This window comes from Manacus candei, unplaced genomic scaffold, assembly GCF_025592945.1.
Source record: "Manacus candei isolate 608988 ecotype Guabito, Panama unplaced genomic scaffold, ASM2559294v1 h1tg000086l, whole genome shotgun sequence".
Classification (NCBI taxonomy): Eukaryota; Metazoa; Chordata; class Aves; order Passeriformes; family Pipridae; genus Manacus; species Manacus candei.
Genome location: NW_026138134.1, coordinates 3,221,588 through 3,248,412, shown reverse-complemented (window position 1 = coordinate 3,248,412; position 26,825 = coordinate 3,221,588). Strand labels below are relative to the sequence as shown.

The following is a 26,825-nucleotide window of genomic DNA, read 5'->3' as shown; positions in this document are numbered from 1 at the left end:
GCTGCTGCAGTGCCAGGCACCTCCATTATGCCTTCTCCCTCCTTTGTGTTCCAAAGCTTTCTGCCTTTAGGGAGCAAATTGAGAGCCCTGTGCCTTCAATTACAGGTGTGTTATAATGGGCTTTTAAATCAGTTTGTGCTGCTTTAACACAATCATAATTAAGAGAAAAGCAGAGAGGGCTTTGTCCTTGCATCATACCAACCTTCCATCCTATCATCCTTTCATCACATCATCCTTCCATCATATGCTCCCAGCTCAGGAGCCCTTTTGAGGATGCCCACAGGGTGTGAGGAAGGGCAAACACAGCCTTAGAGCCTGCTTGGTCACATAGATTTGTACACAAACCCCTCGTGTGCTGATCCTTCCCCCCAGGGCTGCCTGGACCCCGGGTTGGCAGCATCCCCCCCCTTCCCATGTTCGGCCCAGCTTTGCCCAGGGATCGATCCCCCCTCTTCACAAACCTGGCAGCAGGCAAAGCTGTGAAGAAAGACGGCTGGAAACGAAGAGGACATACATAACAACCTTAATAAGCAATTAATAAATAACTAATGACAATTGCTCGTTTTAAAGCGAGGCGTAATGAGATGTGTCACACGGCACCGAGATGTGTCTGAATGATTTCCCAGGCAGGTAACGGCTCCTGTTGCAGCAAAGCTTGGAGGACACGAGATTTTTTTCCGCCCGTCTCAGCAGCGGGTTGTACAGCACGGCATCCCAATAACTCAGAGGAGGAGGGGGGAACCAAGACGTTCCCAATCATTCATTAGTAAAGTGTTTGTGAGCGCGGGTATAATTCACCTCATAAACAGCAGGGTTTCTGCAGACAAACTTTACAGCTAAGTGCCAAAAGGGAGCCCAATCTGATTCCACTTACGACAGCATAAATCAGCAATACTGCTGCAGTCAACGAGGGATACACCAGAGTAAACCTGGCGTGATGGGAGAGGCAGGACTCCAGCACAAAGACTTTTTCCTGACTTGTGGATGGGTCCAGGTTTACCAGCCTGGAGGAAGAGCAGCTCCCTAAGGAGTCAGGGTGCTGCCTCTCTAGAGTCACTCCCCTGCCATCAAATTTCTGAAAGGATCTGCATCCTTTTTCCTACCACAAAAAGGAAGAAAACCCCTCTACCGAGCCCCAGACCTGTGGGGAATCAAACTAGAATTTGCTTGCATGACTGTTAATAAGCGGCTTTAAGAGGAGGCAGAATCCCTCGCTCAGGTCTGGGAGAGTTCTGGGCTCATGTTACAATGCCCGAAGGAAGTCGTGGCACTGCTCTGGGCTTCATTACCTCCTCTAAAATGAGTCCAATGATGCTGAATGAAAAGAAAACAAGAAGAAAGATGTAAAAGTAAAGTTTTTTGCTTTATTATCCATGAAGAAATGCAGCCAAACAAGGAGTGTTTGGCAGTTCAGCTCCCTGTCTAGACAGATCTCATTTTCAACTCCACACACGCCGCACGGATCTAGTTTCCAGTTTTTGCACCCCGAGCCACCTGGGATTCCCCCTGCAAGCCAAGCAACGCCTCATGAAAGGCAGAAAATTGAAGGATCTCAAATCCTTAAGACACCTGCATCATTTTTCCAGCCTTATTGACACCTCTCCTCAAGGCACGACAGCCTCTCTCACCACTGCCTCCATGGTGACCATCAAAGTGACAGTGGCTCTGTCACACCCTGTTCAGGGGAAACAGGGGGTCCTCAGCTCCTCTTGTTCCACTGGGTGCCAGCGAAGACCCCCGTGGGAAAAGCCCCCGCGCGAGGACGAGCCGCGCCGTGCCGACGGCACCCCGGAAAGTTGGACTCGTGGTTAATACAAGGCTTGTCAAACCCATCACCTCGAAATGCTGAATGTCTTTATTAGATTCCTTTATCTCCCCCCGAGATCGGAGGGACACGCCGAGATGGTTCTCGGAGGAGATGTCATCATCCAGAAACTAATTAAAGGCTGCGCGGGAAGTCGGGCCACGCGCACTCTGGAGAACAAAACGCATTAGCAGCCCGAGCCGAGGAAAATATTACAAGTGAACTTCAGAGCAGAAAGGGCGAGAGAGGGATTTGACAGCAGCTCTCCTCTCCCCGTCTGTCCTCACGCTCGTCCCCACACTCCCTCGTCCTCGTTAGCGGTCCCCCGGCAGAAGCTTCGGGCTGGTGGGGACCAGCCTGGGACCTGAGGGATGCAGGGCAACAGTGGATCTTTTCTCCAGTGGGTCACACCCTGAGAGAAGATCATGATTTGTGAAATTTTGGTTTCTTTCAGTGATGGAAAAGCCTCCTTGCTGTGGGTGAACAGGCTGCAGAGAAGGATGGATTGATGCCTGCTCTGCCACAGCGCTCCTGGGCAAAACCCTCAGTCTCGTTGGGTCTCATCTCTCCATCAGCACAACGACAAGGATTTCTCATCCTTGCAGGCTCATTAAAAACACATCAAGACATAAAATTATAAGATACCCAGAGCCTACGGCCACAGAGACTGGAGGTGGGGACGTTTCTGCATGGGGACAGTCCTGCCAGCCATGACCTGTGTGTAGGTAGGACTTACCTCAGACGAGGTGCACAGATCTAGTTCAGGACATGTATCTCGAGTGGATGTGCCTGTAAATAGCCCTTTCTAGTCAATCTGGAGTCTCCCATACCAAGGAACAGCAAGTATCCATGACATTGCTCATCTAGTCCATCAGCACACACTGTCCTGCTAAAATTCTGCACAGGACCTCAGTTTCTCTCCCCCAAACCAGCCAGAACTGCCATGTCCCATTCTCCTGCTCTCCCCTCAGCTCCTGGAGAGTGGCAGTGCTCTTCCCCTGCTCCCCCCCAGCTCTCTGTCCATGAGGAACGGGCATTACGCCGAGGGCTGAGCTCTCTGAACAGCCCCTGTGCCACTTTACTCCTCAAAAGGGACCTGGCAGGAACAAAGGAGCTCAAACATCCTTTCCAAAGATAAATCAGATGCTCTAATGCAGCCTGCATCTCCAATGAATGTAGGGCAGGTGTCTCTGAAGTGAAGTATTAGTTAAAATGATGCTCTTTAAATTACATTTCGGCTATTTCAGGCAGACAGGTTGTGTGTGGGTTGGGCTGGGTTTTTTTTATGATCTATCTAGAGGCTTAAAAAGACACAGAGAGAAATAAATCTCCCTTCCATTAAAAACACACTATGCTCTTGCATATTTGTTCTTATCTTGGCACTCTCGCGCTCGTGCTCTCTCTCCCTCGGCTCGAGCACAAAGTGAGTGTTTATGATTGCACTTTCCACACTGACACTCAGCTAATTCAAGAAGCCACCAGCCCCTGCCCAGGAGGAGTGTGGTGCTCTCCCGCCCTCGCAGGAGGATGAGCTGCACTTCCCAAATTGCCGCTCTGGACCTGATGGCTTTACTTCAAAAACCACTGAGGTTTGTGCTGTTAATGTGGAACTGAGCGAAAGCCCCGAGTTTTGATTGAATTTCAACTCTACTTGGATCTTCTGAGTTTATCCATGCCCATTTTGCCTCATTTATCTATTTTCATCCCTCCATTGCCATCAGTGCCTGTCCCCAGACAGCCCTTTTCCTCCCGTCCTTCCTGAGCTCCATCTCTTCCAGGTGCCTCTTTGTGCTCCAGCCAGACACTTCACCTCTGCCTGGGCTTCTTCCTATCTTTGCCTTTGATTACAGTGAAAAATTAATGGATCAGGCAGGGAGCACAGCCCTGTTATTCTCTGATTAGGTGATCTGGAGGCTGCTACTTATGACCAGACCCTTTGTTCATCTGGGAGAACAGAGTGGGAGAACAAAGCTTATGAAGTGGGAGAACAAAGCTTGTGAAGTGGGAGGTCAGCAAGGTCTGGGAGTTCAAAATGAACCACAGGTGAGGTGATCCAAGCCTCCATATGCTGCCACTGCTCCCATCCCCATGGGAACACATCTCTTGTGACCCATCCATCGCTCTGGCAGAGGCAGGTCCACCTTCCCAAAGCCGCCAGGAACTACCAGGAGGGAAAATATCAATGAGCCAGAGACTGCAATGGTGCTCACCACCCTTCCCACATCTTTAAATGTGGATTATCCCTATTGTCAAAACACCCCAGTGAGATCAGGGAGCATTATTATTGTCACTTTATGGATGGAGAAATGAGACCCGAAGACCAAATGGCCCAGAAGTGCCTGTTTGGATCAATGCTCTTTTCAGGCTCAGAAAACCATGGAAAAGGATGGTGCCAGGACAGGTATTTCCAATGGTCTGCATGGGATGAGAGTACCATGGTTAAAAATTAGTCAGGAAGTCGTAGAGACACAGCGAGATATCCACGTACACAGAGGGGCTATTAAAATTTCAATACCAAACTTCAACCCCCAAAAAAGCAATGTTTGACAGAATTAAAAGCAAAAGAAAAGGAGGGAGTGATGCTCCCACAAGGAGGGATATTGATGTGCCTGGAGAACATGGGGGCTGTTCTCCTTTTCCTTTAGGACTGCTCCTTCTTTTCCCATTTCTCCTAAATAAAACCCTTGAGCCTTCTTCATGGCCACACTGATGCCTACGAGAACACCAGAAAAGCCACAGGGAGTTATCCCCCCCAGAGCATCCTTAATTTCCCTATTTGTCTTCCTAATGCCCAACCTCATCTTCAGCACTGTCTATTCCCCATGTGCTGCTGCTTTTCATGGAAGGACTATTTTTACCCCATTCTTCCCATGCCTCCTTTTCCTCCCATTTAATCATTTGGAGGCTTTTTATCCACACTTTCCTTTCCTTTCTCTCCTCTTCCCCTTTCATTTTTAAAACCTGTGGTTCTCCGATTCAAAATCATTACTGTTTTTAACTTGACTCGAGCCTCTTAATTAAGTTACTTTCCATTATTTTTTATCTAGTCCATTTGTCTCCATCCCCCGCACCCTCCCTCATTCTTCCTTTTCCTCCCCAAGGCAGGCTGGGTATGAAATCTTACATTTCCATTTGGCTTACAATCACTTTGAATTTTTAAATGCTATTAAATTGGATCACACCAGTCACTGGACTGGAGTTGTCGAGCTGTGATATTTACTCGCGCCAGTCAAAGGGAAATGAAATTGTGGCTGTGCAGGGGGGGGGGAGGCGGGAGGCGATGGGGGAGCACAGATTTATTCTGCCCGTGGTACTTGCAAACAGGCACAATCCCTTCGGATTTCCGAGCGAGTTCAAAGGAAACTCTTAACGCTCAACCATGAATGTATTGTAATGTCTTTAATAAATCAATTACTTGTTGGCAGGGAAGTGTCACTGCATCTCCAATCCTTGTAATCACCTCAGCCTTGCTGTGTTTTAAGTGAGGAGAACCCACGGAGGGAGACGGGGAGCCAGGAGCGCAGGGCAAGGCGGGGAAAGCACCACCTCGTGCCAGAGAAGGCCAAAAGACACAGGAAGAATTTGCATCGTGTAAAAACACACACACAGAGCCATCCCCAGCACCAGGACAAGGACATCAGGGTGTCCTTACCCACGTGTGCCTCCCTGTACCACGGAGGGACCCTCCAGCACTGCATGGGCTCACCCTTCCCAGGGCAGCTCCAGGGATGCAGAGACTTGGGAGGAAGGATCTCAGCAGCCTCACTGGGAAAGGTGGTGTGGTAATAGATGCCTATCACAGGCATTCAGCCCGTGGCAATGGGAGCAGCCCCTGCTCCTGTCAGCCCAGGCCTGAACATCCCTCACTACATTGCAAAATAGAGTTTTCCCACCGTCGCCAAGAGCGACGCAACCTTTTGCTGCACTAATTCAGGCCCTGGGTTTTGTGCTCCTCCTTCAGGAGAGTGCTGTATTTCAATTTTACTAAAAGAGGCCTTTTCCACTTGAAAATTTGCTAAAGAGGGCAGGATTTGATTATAAAGCAGCCCTGGCCAAATGCAGCCCCTCCTCCTCCTCTCTCTCTGCTGACAACATCCTCCCCTCCACAACAACAATCATCTGAGCACAAACAGACAACGGAGCTTTTCAGAAAGGAATGAACTCTGGTCGGAGCCAAGGCAGGAAGGGTTTAATGTTCAGCACAGAAAGCTTGGCGAGGCCATCAATTATATAGCCCTGCTGCTGAAGGAGCGAAAAGAAGAGAATATTTCAGACAGACCCGGCCAGAAAGAAAAGATAGGGAAGGAAATCACTGCGAGAGAGATTTAATTCCACGAGCGGAGAGAAGTGTTTGCAAAGGAGGAGGAGGATCAAAGGCTGAAGCTCTCGGGCTGCCTGCGAGGAGGAGGGATTACAAGGAGGGCAAACCACGGAGAAGACATCTCTGTCTGTGCCTTGTCTCAAGGCTGGTCCAGGCAAGGAGAGCCCCAGGCACAAACTGGGGAGCCTGTGGGCTGTGGGGGCTCTGTGATGGGAGGCTTTGGCAGAGAGGAGGGTGGATTGAGACCTGTCCATCTCTTCTCACGTAGGACACCAAACCAGCACAGGGTCTTCAACCTCCACTGCCTCATCCCAAATCTACCCAGATGTTTACACAAGAGGCTGCCAAGGAGAGGAGAGTTGAAATCTTCTGGGTGTCTGTACAGCCGACGTGATGGGACCAGTAACCCAGACATGAAAAATCACAGAATCACAGAATGGTTTGGGTTGGAAGGGACTTAAAGCTCATCCAGTTCCAACCCCCCTGCCATGGGCAGGGACACCTTCCACTCTGCCAGGTTGCTCCAAGCCCTGTCCAACCTGGCCTTGGACACTTCCAGGGATGGGGCAGCCACAGCTTCTCTGAGCAACCTGTGCCAGGGCCTCCCCACCCTCCCAGGGAAGAATTTCTTCTATATCAGTGTATGGGTCCACCTAGAGCAAGAAGACCTCCCACCCTCTCCTCTGCACCCAGTGGGGCTGTGCTGATCCCTTCCAGGGATCCAGTCTTGGACTAAGGAACAAAACCAACTCTTTGCTGAGGGATGGGGTGAAGGGGTTTCACTTCTGTCTCCCACCAGACCCAGAAAACCCAAACCAAAAATATTTCAAGATGACTTTTCCATGTCATTCCTGAAGGACCATTTTTCCAAAGATCCCTACCTTTTTGTTCTCCACTTCCCACTTCCCCTCCCCTTTCTCCTTTCTAAATCTCTTCCTTCTCCATTGCGGCACCGGAACAGAAAGGAAAACGAGATCACAACTCTCCTGATGTTTCAATGCAGCTCCCTTCTTCCCAGTTTCAACCTCTGCTTCAAAACCCAAGCAGAACAGAGTGGAAAAAGCCACATTTTCCACCCAGTTCCCCCCTTCAGTGTCTGAGTGAGCCCCTCCAGCTTGTCCTCAGCCTGTGGATATTCGGTGGAGGTTTTTTAGCCCATGGAGGTGGCAGGGCTGGGTGGCTCTTCAGCAGCTGTTCCCTTGGCCTCTCCTTTATCTCCAGCATTGTGTTCACATCTGCTTCCCCCTCTGCCTCTTTCCCTGCTGCTGGGAGTCTGCTTTTAAATCACTGCTCAGCACAGCAGCTGCCATGCACAGGTTCCATGCCCTGTTTGGATGGGGGATCCAAAAGCCGTTTGCAAACCTCCCTCTGCCTTTTTCTTTTTTAAATTTTCTTTTTTTTTTTTTTTTATCCTCCTGAACCTGCCAGCACTGCCACACTGCTTTCCCCTCCTCCCTTTTGGCTGCAGAGTTCTCTTGGCTCTGGAAACATGTTCAGACACCTGGTTGCTGGCAGCATGGGGTTTGGCAGAGGCTGGCTCATGCAGCTCTCTGATAGGGAAGGGGAGGAGACAGGAGGTCAGCAGGACCCACCTTGGCTATCAGGGATGTGCTGGTGGCCACTTGCACCACTCCTGGCTTGTTGGTGGCCTTCCTGGTGTTGGTGGCAATGCCATCCACATCCCCCTGGCTTTGCCTGCAGTTTTGGCCAAGGCTATTTCTGGTTTTGTAGAGTAGAAAAGCACAGATTTGAGCAGCATCACCCAGGAGCTGGAGACACATTTAGGACAAGGCACTGCCATCTGTGGCTCCCTTCCCCGGCAGAGTCCTGCTCCTGAGCATGGCAATGCTGGCAGAGCAAGGCAGCAAAAGCCCTGGGGGAGCAGAGCTGGTCACTTCCACCCTGCCCACGCAGTGGCTCCAGGCAGAATTCCCATTCCAGATTGCAATCTCCCCATGCCACCAAGAAAAGAGAGGGCAATATCCTTCCTGCAGCCAGGAATGTACAAAATTCCATGAAAAAGCTTGGCTGATGCTTTCCTAACCTCCTTTCACTCGTGGTCTGTGCAGGATTGCAAGCCAGGATCCCCATGGATGCCACCTTCATGGCAAAAGCTACATCAAACAGACAAAAATCCCTTGGGAAGAGCCCTTTGCTTCTGTCCTTTGACTCCTCAAGCCTCTGCAACAGGTTTTTTGCTTCTGGACTCGCCTCCGGAGAGACTGGCCGGAAAAATCAGTTCTAAAGGCCAAAAAGAAGAGCCAGATTAAAGTATCAACTCTGAATTTATGCTCGGGACTTAAGGTTTAATAATGCAACAGAAAATCAATATTTAATAAAGCAAATGATGGAGAAAAACAGTGAATGGGAGATGAGCCTCCGCTCGTGTTTTCAAACATGTAACCCCCGGAGGAGCTGGGTTGGCAGGATGGATGTGGAACCAGACTGGCACAAAGAGCTGGCACAGAGGATGCCTCAGGCCCCACTGATTCCAGCTCTGGTGTCAAGGGGGGCTCACGGGTCTTTTATTAAAGGACAAACAAGGAATTACTGCGGTGGTCAGAGTCCAAATACCCACGGAGAGAGATCCAAGGCTGAGGCACGAGGGGAGCTGAGCAGCTGCTGTGCTGAACGGGCACAGAGTGAGGCTGGGCTGGGCTGGTGGGACGTGGGCAGGGAGCAGCATAGTACCCAAATTCGGGTTTCAACAGCAGTGGGAAGAGCTGTCAGGGGATGGACATCTCCTGAGAAGCCACGAGGGAGCACAGGGGCTCAAAGCAGAGGGAAAATCCCTGCCTGCTGAGCAGGACAGAAGGAGGTGTGGGTAGTTCAGGGGGGCAAGTGGGGCATCAAGCCTGGCTGGCAGGTGTGGTGGGATGGCAAGCCTGCATCCTGGGCACAACAACTGTGCACCCCTGGGCACAACAACTGTGCATCCCTGGACATGGCAAGTGTGCATCCCTGGGCATGCAAGCACGCATCCCTGGGCATGGAAGCACACATCCCTGAGCACAAAGAGTGCATCCCTGGGCACAATGAGCATTCAATCACTGGGCACAGCAAGAGCACAGCCCTGGAAACAAGAATTGTGCATCTCTGAGCATGGCAAACACGCATCCCTGGGCACAGCAAGCGTGAATCCCTGGACATGGAAAGACTGCATTCCTGGGCATGTCAAGTCTGCACCTCTGGGCACAGTAAACCTGCATCCCTGGGCACAAAGTGCATATCCCTTGGCATGGCAAGAGCACATACCTGGGCATGACAGACATGAATCCCTGGGCATGGCAAGAGTACATCCCTGGGAACGGGAAGCAACATCCCTGAGCAAGCAAGCATGCATCCCTGGGCATGGCAAATCTGCATCTCTGGGCATGGCAAACACACATCCCTGGGCATTGCAAGCACAAAATCCCTGGGCATGGCAAGCACAAAATCCCTGGAAGTGCTGGGCCTGAGCAGGATGAGGGAAGCTCTGTGATTCTGGGGACAGATCAGCAGCTCTGCCTCCCTCCCCTGGAGGCTGGAGAAAACTGCAGCGAGCCCCTGAATGGCACAGGGATGTCACCTGCACCTTGTCACCCCACTGCCTGCACTAAACCTGTCCAGCCCTGATACAATCCATGCTGCCAGCTGGGAAAAGGGGGCAATTTTCCCCATGCCCACCCTGGTGATGGTGGGTGCTGCCTGGGGCACATGGATTGGGATGCACAAAGATCCCTGCCCCATCTCACAACATCTGGGGACTGTGGATAAATCCTCTGAGCAAAGGGGACTCTCACTTGCACAGGAATCTGTGCCCTTGGATGAAACCCCCTCCTCTCACTCTCTGCACGTTCCCGGTTCCCTGCCTGGCCCTGCAGCACAGCAATAATTTGTAGCTTGTGCTGGGATCCTTCACGTTGAAAGATGACATATAAATATAAAACGTTATCACTCCATAACAGCCACATGCTATAAAACGCTGGGCAGAAGGATCTGGAACTAGACGGAGGCAGCGCTTTAAATCCTTCCCTGCAGAGCTACTGCCGCTGAAACAACAGATCTGCTCCAACGAGCTCCGGAAACGGAGGGAGAAGAGGAAAGACCCCGATAAAAACACCACAATTGTGGAATTAGGTGGATAAGTGACGGGATTACAGCGTGACCTCCCCGTGCTGACAGCCCCGGGGTAGCAGCACACCGGTGACGTCTCCTCCCATTCATCCCCTGCCGCGGTGTTTTCGGCGGATGCTCCGCGTTCCTGTAGTAACAACAAAGCTCCGGTACCAGTGTTACACTACAACGAGTTGACTCCGCTCCCCTGGTTACGATAACAATGCTGTTACTGTAGTAACATTACGGAGTCGAGGTCTCACTGTTCTACCCTTAATTTTATTGTCGTAAGATTAAATTGCAATAATGTTATTGAGCCGCCATTAGCGTTGCCATGGCAACAATAACATTAAGGTAGAGCTATCACATTACAGTGGTCCAACCGTTCCACCACAAATATTTTAATGTAGTAAAACAAAAGAGATTACTGCAGTAACATTAAACTGCAGTGACCTCATTAAACCCCCGCTGGCTTTATCAGCCTGAACAAGGCTCCTCTGGAAACTGCACATGGCCGCGGGAGGTGCCCGGTGTGCATCCTGGGTGCTGCTGTGCCACCCCCTTGCCTGGTAAATCCATGGGGAAGGAACGGGACTCGTCGTGCAGCGGGAGACCCACAGACAACTCCGGTCCTCCCTGCTTGGAGAGCTGCTGGCACAGAGAGCCACTGCCCTCCCAGATTCACCGGGATTAGCGGAGTCACTGTTGAATGGCTCCGGGTGAGGCAGGTGACCTCTCCATGAAAGCCTTTGGAGAAGGTGGGTGAATGGGGCTGCCGGGAGCTCGAGTGCTCAGAAAGGCTCACAGAAGAGCAGACTCTTGTTTTCTAGAAAAGGGGTGATCAGAGGGTGACCTCCGCGGCTCTGAGGGAGTAGCAGAGAGGGTTTCACTGAGCTCGCCTCAAAAGCACACACAGCTGAGACAGGGAGGGTGGAAACAGTGGAGCTACGAGGGTGCTGGAGGTGGGAATGCCCCCAGCACCAAGGCACAGGGCAGCTGGATGGGATCCAAAGGGTTTGGTGTTGGTGCTTCTTGAGGGAACCTGGCAACACATGGGATTAGTTACATCGGGGGAGACAAACAGGAATCAGCCACAGCCTGGGTGTATGTGAAAAAGAAAAACAGGAAGGAAATGGAACTGGTCTGTGTGTCCTATGAATCACTGGATCTTCCTTCCCCTTGCTTCATTCTCCTGCCAATTGTTTCTCCTTGGGAACAGGATACATCCTTCCATGGGTCTGGTGGTGCCTGGCCTCTTGCATCGCCGCGGTGCCAGGCGAGCCCTGAGCATGTCTTGGGGGAATGGGTTTAAACTGAGAGAAGGTTGACTTAGATTAGACATAAGGAAGAAGCTTTTTATAATGAGGGTTATGAGGCCCTGGCACAGCTTGCCCAGAGAAGCTGTGGCTGCCCCATCCCTGGAAGTGTCCAAGGCCAGGTTGGACGGGGCTTGGAGCAACCTGGGTTAGTGGAAGGTGTCCCTGCCCGTGGGACAAACACAAACCAGTCTGGGATTCTATGCCTTCCCTTCATCCCTTCCTCTCCATGACCAACTTCCTCTCCTTCTAACAAGGTTAATGCACTCGAGCACTGTTCACATCCCCATCCCTCCTACTCTTTACCCCAGTGAGCTCACCCACACGCTCAGGGAAGGAGCAGTACCAGTGGCACATGTCCCTGGTGGGATCCAGCATGCCTGACTCCCTCCAGCAGCAGCAGGGACATGAAACTGGGGCAGCCTGAAGCTGCAGCAAGGGCAGAAAGTGAGCCCAGAGCAAACACTTCCAGTACAGACTCTGGAGTCTCTTTTCCCCCCTGCTCCCGCCCCACGATATAATTGCTAATTAATAATAACGTTTAGCTCTCAGATAGCGCGTTCCATCTTCAAAGACCTCTGTCGACATTAATGAATTAATCCTCATCAACCCCCCTGTGAAGTAGGTGACAATTATTATCTCTGCCTCACAGATGTTAAACTGATTTGCAAAGAGGTCAAGTGACTTGGGGGAGGCTGGAGGGAGCCCGGCCGGGTACGAGGTCACTCCACAAGGGAACATGGACAAGCACACCATGGAGAAGCAAGGGCTGGTAACCTCGGGGGGAAGATGGGGAGATGCAGGGGCAGTAAAGGATGTGGGACATGCAGAGATGCTGGCGGGGGCTGAGCAAAACGGGTATAAAGAGCCAAAAACTAGGGCAGTGCGTGAGAGAGCGTGGGAGACCTTCAGTCCTCCACAACAGCCCTGATACAAAAGGAAAAGATGCTTTGACAGAGGGACGGTGATTAGCAACAAAAGAGAGCCGGGAAGGAGCACATCAGTCAAAGGAGCCGCGGGCGCGGGCGAAGCGAGGGAGGGAGGATTTCCATTTCCATTTCGTGCCGCCGGTTTCCTCCACTCTGCCGGTTCGGGGAGGCTCTCCCAGCTCCCCACGTGCCTTCGAGAAGGAATTATCTAAACCTACGTTTGCTTCTAGAAGGAACAGTTGCTCCCACGGGGGAAAAGGTGTGGACAGAGCAGTAAAGCAAGGGGAGCATCCTGCCCAGCATGGAACTCCAGCTCATGGTTTCATAGGTGACCAACGCCTGCACGTCCTCTGCCCAGTCCTCTGCCACCAGTGGGCAAAGCCCTTTGCCCCTCCTCCTTCCCAGAACCAGTGGCTTTGGAGGCACAGGGGACAGGCTGAGCCCCACAGGTAAGATGATGGTGACTGCAGGGACTGAGCCTTCCTCCCTCTGAGCCCCTCTGCTCACAGGGAAGGTGCTTCCCCCCTGCACCAAGGCAGGAAAACGGATGTAAAAAGTTCTCCTTGTCATCCCACAAGTGAAGGGGGCTTGTGGCATCAAAGGAAAATTAATTGGGCAGAGTTTGGTGGTTGAAACAAAGCCGGCTCAGGTGCTGCAGCCCCACTGCTGCCTTTATCTCACCGACACACACCCTGGCAGAGGTGATCCCAGCACGGGGAGAGGTGCCACCGGCAATGCCACCTCTGCCCCCGCCACCCTCTGCCACCCATGCCCACAGCCCCCGGACTCCGCCGAGCAGGTAATTAACTCCCAGACAAAGGCAGGGATTTGAAGATTAACCTGGGCTCGGGAAAGAGTGGGAAAACTCATTTACACCAAACAAAAGGGGAGGGGTGATTAGTTGCTTCAGTGACAACAGCAAGAGCCAGATAGGGCCAGGGAAACTGATAAAGAAGCAGGAAAGCGCTAATATCCCCCAGTTGCCTGCTTTTTGCCTCTCTTTTTTTTTTCTCCTTCTTTCTTTCTTTTTAAGCACTAAAATTCCACCATTTTCTATCATGCAAATTCGTGTGCCTAAGTGAGATTAAACTCTGGCAGGCGCTGTGCCTCCTTCCCCAAGTCCATTTCCCACGCTGAGATAAGGCCAACTTCCCTTAATGCATCTTACAAGGCAGTGGGAGTGTTTTGCAGACACACATTGGAGACGGCTTATTATCAATACAAATAAGAGCTTTCCAGATATCGGCCTTCTCCTCCTCCCTCCCCTCTCTCTTTTAAACCCAGGAACCCGGAGAATGGCTTAAATAGCTGAGGTGTCCTGCGGGGAGCAGGGAGAAGGGGGAGGCTGTGCCTGAGCTGCTGCAAGAAGTGGGACTTGCTAAGGAAACCAGAGAGGAGAGGAAAGCATCACTCCTCGGAGGTCAATGGGGCCTCAACCCTATTTCTCACTCTGGGTTTCTGCCTCTGTCCAAGTTCAGAGTTTCTCTATTGCAAGTGGGGCTTCCCTGGATTTTGTCTCTTTGGGATTTACATCCACAGGGCCCAAGGCAGACTCCTGCAAACATGAGCAGTGCTGCTTCCCCGTGCTTTGACTGGTCTTATGGCAACTCCTCCTGAGAAGGAATGAGTGCTGAAGGAGTGGGACCACCTTCCAGACCCTGCTGATAACACAGATGCTCCCTGAGCTGCTCATTTTAGGTCTGTCTGGAATCTGGGAGAGAAGATCCAGGTGCTAAGAACCTTCTTGCCCCTTTGGCAGCTCTGTTGTTGGCTCACATCAACTTGGCATCACCAGCCTGACCCCATTTAGAGCAGTCCTCAAAATAGCAGGTCTGAACTTTGATGCATTCAGTGCCAAGGGTCTGTTGTCTCATTCCTGGGCTCATTTGTCCCACATTAGCACAGAGGCACCGACCTGCTATTCCTGGATCAGCAGCAATCACCTCTTCTCTTTTGTACCAGGATTTCAAGACTGACAAGTGTTTCTGAAGGCCTGACCGATGAGGAAAAGTGGGAGAAACAGAGCTTGGATGGTTTCAGAAAGAAGGTGGCTACAGGATAACAACCTTCCCAAAAGCAAAAGGTTATTACAGAGGACACTGATCAATTGTTCCCTCAATCCGCCGGGAATAGGCTGAGAAAAATTCCACTTCATTTGCAACAATGAAGGTTTAAGTTAGATATTAGCTATACATTTTCTAATTATAAAGCCAGCAAAGCAGTAGAATAGATCGTCTGGGGACACTGAAGAACCTGCTTTGTTACAGATTTTCAAGAATAGCTTTCACAAGTGTTTGGCAGCGATGCCTCTGCCTGGTTGCAGGGGGGATGGGCTAAATTAGCTCTTGAGGTGCCTTCTACCCACCTCTTTTGGGATCTTGTCCATCAATAGAGCCAACCTAGAAATGAGTGTGCAGCAGTCCGGCCATCCTTGGTTCCGGGTGTTTCCAGCTGATTCTCTCCCACTGCCTTAGGGGACTATTCCCAACCCTCATACCCTAAAGGAAGCTCCTTCTCCTACCCCCTATCCCTCTCCTGTTTTTTGCTCTTTCTCCCATATCACCACTTCCCTCCAGCAGCCCTTGGCCAACATGATGCCCCAGAGCTCCTCCCTCCCTCCCTCCACGGCTGTTTCCCAGTGATATCCCCTAAACCTGTGGACAAGGAGGGATGGCCTGAGGGTGCCTGCACTCTGGCTGATATGCACCCAACCTGCCTGCCTGGGGGAGCAGCAGCCTGCTGAAATCCTGGCTGGAAGGGGAAGAGCTCTTTGTCCCCCACAGCCAGTCCCTTTGGAGAGCACAGCCTGCCCCAGGGCACGATTTAATTGCATCCTGAGAGGTGGAGTGCTCCTGCCTCCAGAGCTGTGCCCCCAGGGCCTTTCCTGGTGCAGCAAGTGGAAAGTCAGGACCTGCTTAGAGCAACCTGAACACCTCCCTCTTTCTGGCTGCACCTGGACTAACCCTGTTTAAAAGGGGACATTCCCTTTCCCACCTCCTCTCACCACTTCTCCTTTCCTATCAGGTTGCAGGAAGGGGAAAATATCCCAGAGCCACATGCTGAAGTTGGCACATCCCTGAAATCTGGTGCTTAGACACTCTGCTTTCCTGGGACAGGGAACAAGCACCACTTCCCACAAGCTGAATGTCGTTTTGGACAGGATTATTCCAGAATGCATATTTATAGGGCCCATTTTCCAAGGCAGGAGAGCTAATCCTGGCACCCCAGTCAAATCTGCATCGAGGTTATTAAGGCAGGTTTCCCTTTAATTGGACATGATATTCACTTTCATGTCCTGCTCTCAGAAAGGGCTGGGTGAGCCAAGCAATAGCTCTTCAAATTAGGGGGCTCGCTCTCCAGAGCCGGAATTTCTCTGGCAGCAATGAGGATGTTCAGCATGTTATAGGACTAAGCCCATCACCGAATCCTCCTGCACTTAACTGTACCACTGCAAGGAGTTAAGCTCTGACCTTTTCCTCCAGCTCCCAAATATCTCTTCCTAATGATCCAGCAAGGCACGGGAGGGATGGACCTGGATGTCTGGTGATATGGGAAATTTAGGTCAGGAAGTGGGAATCAGAAGAGAACAGATAGAAATTGTCCTGCATCACCCCAGCATCTGATAGCAACTTCAGAACTTGTGGGTGATCGACTTTGGCTTAAGAAACTCAGGCAGGTAATAAGAGATTGCAAGATAAACAGCCAGACCCTGGCTGGGAATGCATCCGCTTCCCCTCCGCGGTTAATGGAGATGGAGAAAGTCCAGCTCTGTTTAGTTGGCTTGATTGCCTGAAGAGGAAAGGAAAAATGAAAAGGGAGGGAAGAGGGAAAATAAGGGCCCTGAGTTCGGGTTTTTTCCCCCCTTCTATTCATTAGGCTGTCAATAATGCTCGGGCCTGGAATATCGACGGCGGATTAGCTCAACCCGACTCTGTGTACAAGACCAATGCCTTTTTAACCCAGCTTGTTTCCAAATCAATACACCCATCAGCATTCGAAAATTAGCCCGAGACGAGATTCCAATACTCAAGCTGGTCTGTCATGTTAAGAGGGCTCCTGGCCAAATCACAGAAGAAGCAGCAGGAAAAAAAAAGGTTGCTAGCAAGGGATTAGAAATTTTCCATTAATCTTCCCCGAGGCTAAGAGCTCACCAGGCCCCATCTGTCCCACCAAGAGGTTCCCTGTTGTCCAGCACACATCCTGCCACATGCAGACAGGAGCCATATTCCATCAACATCCATCTGCTTGACCATCACGTGTGGCCACGCTTGTTTGTCCCCTCTCAAGAGCCAGTGTGTGCTCACACACTCAGTGAAGATGCACCCACCTGGCCATCAAAAGTGCTCCACCACCCCGTGCCGGCCTTCCTCCTCCTCCCCCTGCTCCCAAAAGTATGGAATTCCAACACACAAACACATATTGTTGCTAGGCATACACACACCCCCACAAAGCACACAAATCTGCCAGCTCTCTCTTTTCCCCCAGCACAAGTTCTACTTCAAGCAATGCCTCCAGCGTGGGAAACAAAAAGCCATCAAAATGCAACAACAAAAACAGCAACACGGGTCTGCCAGCGACTGTGTCGGGAGGCAGCGCTGCCTGTGTCAGAGCCCTGGGATCGTGCCAGGAAAGTTGGATAAATGCACTGCCCAGCTGCACTGGGATGCTCCAAGCCTGTCTGTCAGACTCTGTGTTTGCACCAAGTTGTGCCAGGAGACACCTGGGCAAAAGGAACACAAACCAAAGCCCCAAGCCCAAGCCCTGCACGAGCTCCTTCGCTCTTACCTTGCACGATGAGGTGGACGCGCGAGGTCTTGGGGTGATTGTCTGTCTGCACGGAGCAGGTGTAGGGGCCCTCATCGTACACGTCCACATCCTGGATCTGGATGCTGTACTGGGTCTTGGTGTTGGCCAGGAGCACCACCCGAGGGTCCAAGCACCACTTGTCATTGCCAGCATAGAGGATGCTGCTGCGGTTCAGCCAGGCCACTCGGGTGACTCGGTTGTCCACGGAGCACCTGGGGAGAGGCAGAGAGGTGACCCATCCGTGCGCTGCTCCCGGACGCTCTCCCTCCCTTCCCCAGCCCTCCTGGCCCTCTGGGAACTATTTTTAGCTTTGCTGTCAGCAGCAGTTTCAGAGACCGAGTGCTTTCAGTGTCCAAAGAGGACAAGGTCAGCACTTTACCTGTGGTGCTCCATCTAAACTGGCGGCTCCAGAGCTCTGCCCAAGAGCTTCACACTTTTTTCAGGTGCAGGGAGGTCAGAGCCACCCAGGACCAGCCACCAAAGCACCTTTCACTCCTCTGTTCACATTTACTCCTTTGCAAACACAGACACAAACAGAGCTGAGCCAAACCCTCCACCCTGAGTTCAAAGCACACCTATTTTGGGGGGGATGCAGGTTGTTACCTCCTGCCCAAGCCCATCACTTGTCATTCTCTCTGCAGACCTTCACATCCTCGCAGCCAGACAAAGAAATGCAAAGCAATGCCAGGAAAGCAGCTTGTGCTGCTTTACAGAGGAGCAAGGAAAATTTATCTCTGGACAAAGCCAGCTCTGACACACACCTCTAAAGAGAAACCTTGAGCATCCAACAATTTGTCCCCTCTGTCAGCTCTTCCTTCCCTACCCATCACCTGCATCGCTGCACCTCCCTCCCTGCACCTGACCCCAGCTGAGCATTTCACTTGGGAGGGATGTTTTCGAGGTAGAAATCCTCTATATTCAGTTTGATTAAGCAACTGAGCCCCCCCAGGAGACAACACAGCTCAAACCTAGAAGAGACTTTGCTCCTGAGGGAGATTATTTTCCTGTCCATGTTAGCTGGGACCAGTCTTGCTCCTCCCAGAGGTCTCTGCCAGCCCTGTAACCCTCCATCCCCAGATCCACCTCCAGAGAAGCACCAAGGCCTTCTCTAGGCAGCAGTCACAGCCAGCTAAACCCCTGCTTCTCTTGGAGAAAGTTTGGGATTATGGAGCTGTGCTTTGCTGGATGCCGGCTCCAGAGGATAATGTCCCTGCATAAACCCACTCAGCCTAAAATCCACTCTTTATATTCCTCCCCAAACTACTTCATTACTTGTCCAGTGGCTGGGATGCAAATTAACTTGGGAGGCACTGAAAAAGAGCCCAGCAGCCTCCACGGAGTGACCTCATGGAATGTAAGGGGCTCGAGGGGCTCTGCATCCCAGGCTGCACTGGCAGGGGAGGGCACAGCCAGGATGGATTTATCTGTGGCATGGAATTGTGTCTTCTCTCTGGGTGAGCTGTTTCCTTACTGGAGGTCCTTATAACCTCCTTCAGGGTTAGAGGATGGGATAGGGCAAGAGGAAGTGGCCTCAAGTTGCACCAGGGGAGGTTTAGGTTGGATATTAGGGAAAGTTTCTTCACCGAAAGGCCTGGAAGGTGCTGCCCAGGGCAGTGGTGGAGTCACCATCCCTGGAGGGATTTAAAAGTCATATAGATGTGACACTTGGGAACCTGACTTAGTGAAGGACCTGGCAGTGCTGGGGAATGGTTGGGTTGGATGATCTTAGAGGCTTTTTCAACCTTAAAGATCATATAATGGGAGATTTCTGTTCCTGTGTCCACTTCTGATGCCAGGGAAGACACAGGTACCTGCCTAGGGATAAGTTGTTTCATCTTGTTCAGCCTCTTTTGGGAGGTATTTCTGTCCCCAGTGATTGCAGGAAAAGCCAAATTAACCCAGTCAGCCTCAACACACAACATTTGGGGGTTAGGGGTGATGGACTCCCATAAGGACACCTGCCCAAGGTGAGAGGGGTCGTCTGCAGCCCAGGACACCCCTGATTTGCCAGCACCCAGTTCCTGTGCCATCCTCCCCCTCCGGTGTGAAAAACATCTGATAAATTAAACAATTTTACTGCTGTTCCATGATGATATTACGATAATAATAAATTAAATGTGAGCAGATTTTTATGATCTACATAAAAAATAGCAATAGATTCAGCCTGGGCTGAACACCAAGAACTTGGCTCTTGCTCTCAGCTGCATTACAACCTGAGTAAAAAACCTGAGAGTTTAGTTGCTCAAGTTGAATTAAACTAGAAATTTCTTCCCAGAGGATGGGTTTAGTCTATTGAACTCCGAACCTCAGCTCTGCTGGTAGCTCAGACCTATGGGGCACGAATAAAATGAATTGGATATTTGGTGTTTGGCTCTGGTACCATGAAATAGGCTCCTGTGGTGGTTCTTCTGCACAAACACAGGGGTGTCCAGGGCTGGGTGATGACAAACCAGATGTGGCTTGAATTTCTCAGGCCAGTCCCTTCTGCAGACATTACCCTTGATGACCTGTAAGCAGGCTGAACTAAAACTATATATTTCCTCTCTCCTCCACGCCAGCCTTCTTTATGAAATGCATCAGCTTGGAGATCCTTGGATAATAATGGAGCCAGACAGTGTGCAATCCAAGCATTCCCTCTATCATATGGGCATTTAAGTGCCTTTGAAAAGCAGCGGGGCTCAGGTAACGCATGAGGCAACAGTGAAATAAGTGCTTTTGCCCTTCACAGCACTCAGGCACAATCTCTGCTTATCACCCAGCCACGCTTCCCTGTCCCTGCCATCGGCGAGCTTCAAGCCGCTATTTTATATTCTTCCCTGCCTCTTAAGGCTCCTGAGCCAATATATATATATATTTTATATATATGTATATATATATAAAATAAAGCATAGAAACAGGTCCTGGGAAAGAAGTGCTTTGACCTCTGGCTGTGCTGGGATGTTCAGGGGGTGGCAGGTGAGTGCTGTGTTCAACCTGCTCCTCCTCGCACGGGCGCCGGTCGGGATCCCCATGGCCAAGGCTGGTCACAGCGACTCAGTGCTCTTCCAGCCCCTCCATCTGCTCCCCTTTCCCTCCTCCAGCAGCTCCTCTCTCCAGCAGCCCGGCACAGGGATGGGAAGCCCTCCTCTCCCCCACGCAGGCAGCCAAGCGGAAAGCCCTTGGCTTTGGCTGGGAAGCCACGCTCCAGGCACAGGTGGAGAGCAGAGACACCGCTGAGCCCGCGGCCTTCCCCCTTCCCACCCTGCTCCTGGCAAGGTACAAAGTCCTGGGATGCCTCCTCCGCCTCCATGGAAGTTCCCACTTTCCCTCTCGCCCCACCATGTGCCAGGGAGGGAGGGAGGGAAGGGAGAGGTCCTCGGGGTGCCGGAAAACAGCGCTCGCCTCCAAAAAGATGATCTAAAAACAATTAAGCACAGATGAGGTAATTTTCCCTCTCAAGATCCTTAATCCTTGTTTCATTCCCGCTCAGATGGCAAGGACTTCTCCTCCAGGAAAATGAAAAACTGCTGTGAGCCAGCACAAGGAGGAGCTGATACTGCTCTGGGTACTGCTCCCTCTCTCTGCCGTTTCTTTCCCAGTAAGTCCAGAGCTCCAAGCCTCAGGGCTTCTCCTCTGGGAGATGGAACATGGCTAACTCACCACTGCTGCATCATCCTAGGGGCAGGCAGGGATGGTTGGCAGACAGATGCAGCTCCTCACGCTGCACCAGACCTCTGCCCCCAATGCCATGAGGGAAACTCCAAATGACCACAAATTTGGGCATTTTAAAAGTTAAATGCACTGCCAGAAGGCAAGAGCTGCATGTCTACTTCCTCCCTACCTGTCCCAACCTGCCTGTTCCTGCCTTTTCCCCACTCTCCCAGCTCAGTGGTGGGTGCAAACAGGATACAGGGTAGTGCTGCCCTTTCCAAATCCATCAATATCTCCCACAGCCAAAACTTCCTGGCTTTGTTATCCACCTTCTTTTACCGAGTTGATCCATTAGGGACTGGCTGCTCTCCCCCAAACCATCACCCCCACAGCCTGAGGGACTGAGGTTGCACAGCCAAAGGGTCCCATGGGTGCAGCCAACAGCCCTGGCTGCAGGGACACCACTCACATTGGAAGAGGGAAAGCAGTGCCATAAGGATTCTGCCACCTCAGGTGACACGAGCACAAAGATGAGCAGGGATGAAAACGCCAACAAAGCCCTTGCTGGGGACGAAACAGCCTCACCATCAAATATCAGGAATAAATAAGCAACAGGGTGCTGAACATGAGAGCCCTGACCACTGATCCCACCCATCCCTCATCCAGCCCCCGGTACCTCCCTGCACCGCCAGCACAGACACAGATGGCACGTGCCAGCAGTGACATGCCCTTCTGAATTCCTCTCCTTGCTTTCATGAGTTTGCACACAGCAAATGACGGGAGGGGAGGTAGGCTGGCAGTGGGGGGAAGGAGGTTTTTAATTACTGAAGTGTAGTAATTGGCACACAACACTTTTTTTTTTTTGTTGCCTCTTATGCAGATTGCTGGTGTTCCAGAGGGCTGGGCTGGAGAGCACAGATTGTCTCAACCCAGCAGGACACACAAGAAATGAATAATGTTAATTAGAACTGAAAAGAGCTCAGCAAAATTACCAACCTGATTGCTGCTTTCGCTGCAATTATCAGGGTACAAGCTCCATCACAGGGAGGCAAGGACCGGGCTAAGCCTGGCTCACCTCAGCCAACGTGGTGGCCCAATCTGGGCTGTGACCAAGCTGGCCCTCCCTGACCTCACTTCTCCTTCCACCACCACCTAATTTGCACTGCAGAGAAACCCTAGAGAAACCACCTTCCCAAATCCAAGTCACTTGGTAGAGTTTCACAACGACACCGACCCACCATGGAATTCTTTAGGTTGGAAAAGACCTTTAGGACCACTGAGTCCTAATGTCAACCCAGCACTGCCAAACCCACCCCTAAACCACGTCCTCAAGTGCCACATCTACCATCGAGCTACATCAAGCTACTATCCCTAGATGTCTTCTCTTTTTCTTCCCTCTCTAACTCAGCAATTCCCAGACAACTCCGGATTCTGAATCAACCTCTTCCACACCAGTAGTGTTATGTCTCTGCTAAACCAAGCTGGAAGTCAGGAATAAGCTTGGGGTTTAGATTAAAACTGTGTGAAAATCCTCCCACTGAGGCTGGGCAAGGAGAAAAGGTGCTCTAGCCCTGCCTTTTCTGTGCCCCAGGCATCACCTCCCAGCCTCTGCACCACCAGCTGAGCTATAAATGATCGACTAAACCAGCCACTGCTGGAGGCAGGAGCTCCACACCTCAGATTTATTTCTGTGATTATCACATTTTATTGTTATTTATTAGGATTAATTAAAGGCCGGGCTCAGAACAACTCAATCCCAGTCAGGCACAGTCTCCTCACTCTCACAGACTTTCCCCTGATGTTTAGAATAGAATTTTCACCATCAATCTCTGAGCAAAGGGAAAGGTGGGGTCGAACTGTTCCTTGGGATAGGCACTGCCCATGATCCCATAAGGCTGGGACGGACAGCCTGAGGAGTGGATATCACGTAGAACATGCTCTGGAAGTTTTTTTTTTGCCTCTAAATATTAAGCCAGACCTTTCATTGTCACAACCCGGCCTGGTTTCCCTCTGTTTGCTGGATTAAGTCACGCACCAGCAATTTCTACCAGTCCAGCCCTTCTTCAGCAGGATTTACAGCATCTGCTCCCTTTCCGTGCTCCCCCGGCTGTGTTCGCTCGCACACACTCACTGCAGCACTGTCTGCTCACACACCCCGACACCACTGTTGGATTGAAGTGCTCTGGAGCTTTGGCCTGCTGAAAGCCCCAGTGGTCGCCCAGGGGTTGGAGGCTCAGCCCTGCCAGCGGCTGCACAGCTGTGGTTGGGTTCTTGGCATTCCCATCCATCCCCACCTGCACCCCAGGACCACCCCAGCCACCCCTGCCCTCCCTGTGGGATCAGCTGAAGGGCACCCCTTGAGCTCACACTGATGTGACACCACCAAAAATACAGCCCCGAGGAGTTTTTCACAGCACAGGGTGGCTCACAGGGCTGAAAAAGCTCTTCTCTGCACGGGGAGCCTGGTGCCTGCCAGGCAGGAGCTGACCCAATGATTAACTCGGCAGCGGGGTCCGGCGGGAAAGGGGGGTCCCTGCTGGGGCTGGCGCCTTCCTCTTGTCCCCCCTGCAGCATCTCCAAAGGCTGCGGGGTGAGGAGGTGTCCTCAGATCAGCTGCCACCCCAGTGCCTCTTCAAAATCACGCTGAGCTGGTCAAAAGCAGTGCTCAGAAGTGAAAAATAAAACCCCTTTGTGCTTCCCCCTCTTCCCTGCCTGGACAGTTTCATGTCGGTTGTGGAGGAGGGAGTCGGGGCCCCGGACTGGGAGGTCCTGCCTTTCCCACCTGCAAGCCCCTGCCCTTCAGTCCTGCCCTCTGCAAGGCTTTGAAGATATCTGGCACCTCCCTGCCAGGGAGTGTGAGTTAACTCATGTTTATAAAGTACCTGATCTCCTCAATTGAAAGTTTATACATGCAAATGATTCACACTAATTACATTAATAATAATACTGGGCTCGAAAAGATCCGCCTTGGTTCACTGCCCGGGATTCGCAGAGCTGCAAACAACTCCCAGAGCGCTGCCTTAGACACGGTTGTTGGCAAATGCCAAGGAAACAGGAGGAAACCGGACTGGGAAGGAAGGAAGAGCGGCAAAAAGAGCTGGAGCTCCTGCTGACCGAACAGCCACGGATCCCGCGAGCCCCTCTGTGTGCACCCCGACGATCCCGGCAGACTCCCGTGCCGGCCCCGAGGGCTGGTGCAGAGCAGGCAGGTCGTGATGCAGCAGGCAGGGATGGCTTGTCTGGAAAAGTCTTTATCTCTCTGCAATGCAGCAGTGCACCAGCACCTTTCCAAGTCCCGTGCTCGGCTCATCCAGCCTTTCTATTTATCCTCCCATTGTCTCTGCTAACAACAGGGCTCTGCACATCTATAGGCATCTTCCATCTCGGCATCTCGGAGCGTGCCACAAAACATCAATGAGGGCAGCGGCTCCCAGACCGCACAGCGAGGAAGAGAGTCCCTCATCCCAGCTCCCACCCCTGTGACCGACCCCGTGGGGCATCACTGGAGCGTGCTCCTGGCACATCTGCTTGGGTGCCCTCCAAAAGTGCCAAAGGCACCGGGGAACGGGTGTAATGCCAGCGCCAAAATGCCTGTGGGCAGCTGCGCGGGGACATGGATGGTTTGCTAATGACATGGACCCCGCCGGGGAGCTCCTGCAGCACCAGGATCCTGCACTGGGCTGTGGGACACTTATTCCTCAGGGTTTTCTCCTTTTTCGTGTTCCCAAAGCCCATGTAATGCTCAGGGGGCTCCTGGAAGCCAGCAGGTAAACAGACCCGGGTGAAAGCCACCCCTTCCCTGGCAATCTTCCAGGGTTGCTTACAGAAAGATCCTCACTCCTGCTGGGAGGGCACCAGCCCAGCCCAGGGCCAGGCTCTGGCAGCTTCAAAGAGAGGCGTGGAAAATGCCACGAGGAGAAAATAACTCCGTAATGATGTCATCCTCTCCCCGCGAGTGCTACAGAGCAGTTTAAACCCCGGAAAACAAGGTCTCCTCATCTGAAGGGGCGCGGAGAAGTCGTCTCCTCTCTCTGCCTCCAAAAGACTGTGGGTCCCTCTCCTCGCTGGGAACTTTTCTCTAGAGAAATGCTCCTACAAGCCCCGGGTTGAGCCACTCGAGCCACCCCAGCTCCCCACCCTTCAGCCCCTCCGGCAGCTCCCGCTCTCCTCCCGGCTGCACTGCCGGCAGTCACCGCCGATCCCCGGCGCTGAACTCGCTCCATTAAGAGCCGTGCCCCCGGAATAAATCCTGGTTCTGCTTTGCCAAGTGACACTAATGGCCCCGGGATAAAGCGATGCCGTCCACCCCGACGGGCGGCAGAGGAGCGCGTTTAACTGCGCGCACAGGAGAGGGACTGCTGAGCTCAACTGCACTGCAAATGTATTCCAAATGAAGCGAGGCACTCAACTTATCACAAGTGGGAAATTATCGCTGGAGTGGCTTTTCCTTAGAAGTCGGGGCACAAAACAGGAACGGTGAGGGGTGAGTGCTCTCTGCCAGGGCTGTGCAGGGAGAAGGAGGAGGGAGCTGGAGGCGACTCGAGGGTCTGAGAGGAGGAGCAGGGGACAAGCGGGAGAGAGAAGTGCTGCGAACAGAGGGTTGAAGGGCACTGATGGGGACAACACAGGGAGACTAACCCAGGAAAGGCAGAAGATTGGGAATCAGGTTTTGAAGGCACTGGCAGAGTCATCCAGGACACTGTGAAGCAGGGCTGCAGTGGGGGAGCTTGCACTGGGGTATGGCTTCTCCTGACCAGCTACACAGAATCATGGGATGGTTTGGATGGGAAGGGACCTCAAAGCTCCTCTTGTTTCACCCCCTGCCATGGGCAGGGACACCTTCCACTAGACCAGGTTGCTCCAAGCCCTGTCCAACCTGTCCTTGAACACTTCCAGGGGTGGGACAGCCACAACCTCATGTAGCAAACACATGTGCTGCTATACTACCTATATATACCATAGCCATATATATCTATCTATATATTCTCTAGCTATATATTGTCTAGCTATCTATACTATATCTATATATACTACACCACCTCTATAATTCCAGCCTGGGAATAATTGCAGGTTACCCCATCTCCTTCCTACACCAGCTCTCCCTGACTCTCCTAATTGCAGTTACCCCACAACGCCCAAGCTCATCGTGCTGGCAGATGGGGAGAGACAGACAGAACGAGGACAACAAGCAAAGCCTGAAAACTAAAATAGAGAGGTGGTCCCAGCACCACGAGGCTGCATGGGAGGAGCAGGGCAGCCCAAACCTTTGGAGATGAATTCCCAAGCCTTGCAGTGCCATGCTGGGTCACAGGGTGATGGGGTGAGGACCTTCCCCTTTGGCAGAAGACCAAGAAGAAGAAGGTAGACTGTGCCTCTTGCTCCATCTTTCTCCTCATAGACACCAGCTCCCTATCAAGAACCTGCACAGCTTCTTACAGACACTCAAAATCACAGAGCCAGAACTTCCCCCATCGCAGAACCAGGAGGTTGTTTGCCACATGCACAAAGTTCAGGTGCTCATCTCACGACTCCCATCAGGATGGGATGGGGACTTCTCCCTGGGGCTGCAGAAGCACTGGCACAGCAAGGAAAGTGGAGAATAGGGAAGGGAAGGGACCTGAGGGATATCAAGGAAGGAAACACGATGGAGCCAAAAGCACTGGGACCTTCTCCAGCCATGCCATGGCACCAACACCCTCTCCTCGTTTATAAACTGGCACTAATGAGACCAGAAACAAAAGAGCGAGGGAGGGAAAGGACCCTTCCCAATAAAGACCCCCCTTTCCTCCCTTCTACCCTTGAGGACATCATCCTTAAAATATATTTCATTTCACAGCTGCATTATGGTACCACAAAATCCTGCGAATCCAATTTAAGAACAGATTACCTCCTCACTTACTTCATTTGAAGCAATTACATGTTAA

General features: G+C 51.9%; 1 protein-coding gene across 7 annotated transcripts in view; it reads right to left on the bottom strand.

Moving 5' to 3' along the window:
• LOC127482320 (protein CEPU-1) overlaps positions 1-26,825 on the bottom strand; it is a 353,430-nt gene that overhangs the window by 32,442 nt on the left and 294,163 nt on the right. For all 7 annotated transcript variants that reach the window (XM_051812518.1, XM_051812522.1, XM_051812521.1 and 4 more), the window contains one exon: positions 17,251-17,483. In XM_051812518.1, the coding sequence (XP_051668478.1) occupies positions 17,251-17,483 (233 nt within the window). The remainder of the gene's footprint in view (positions 1-17,250; positions 17,484-26,825) is intronic.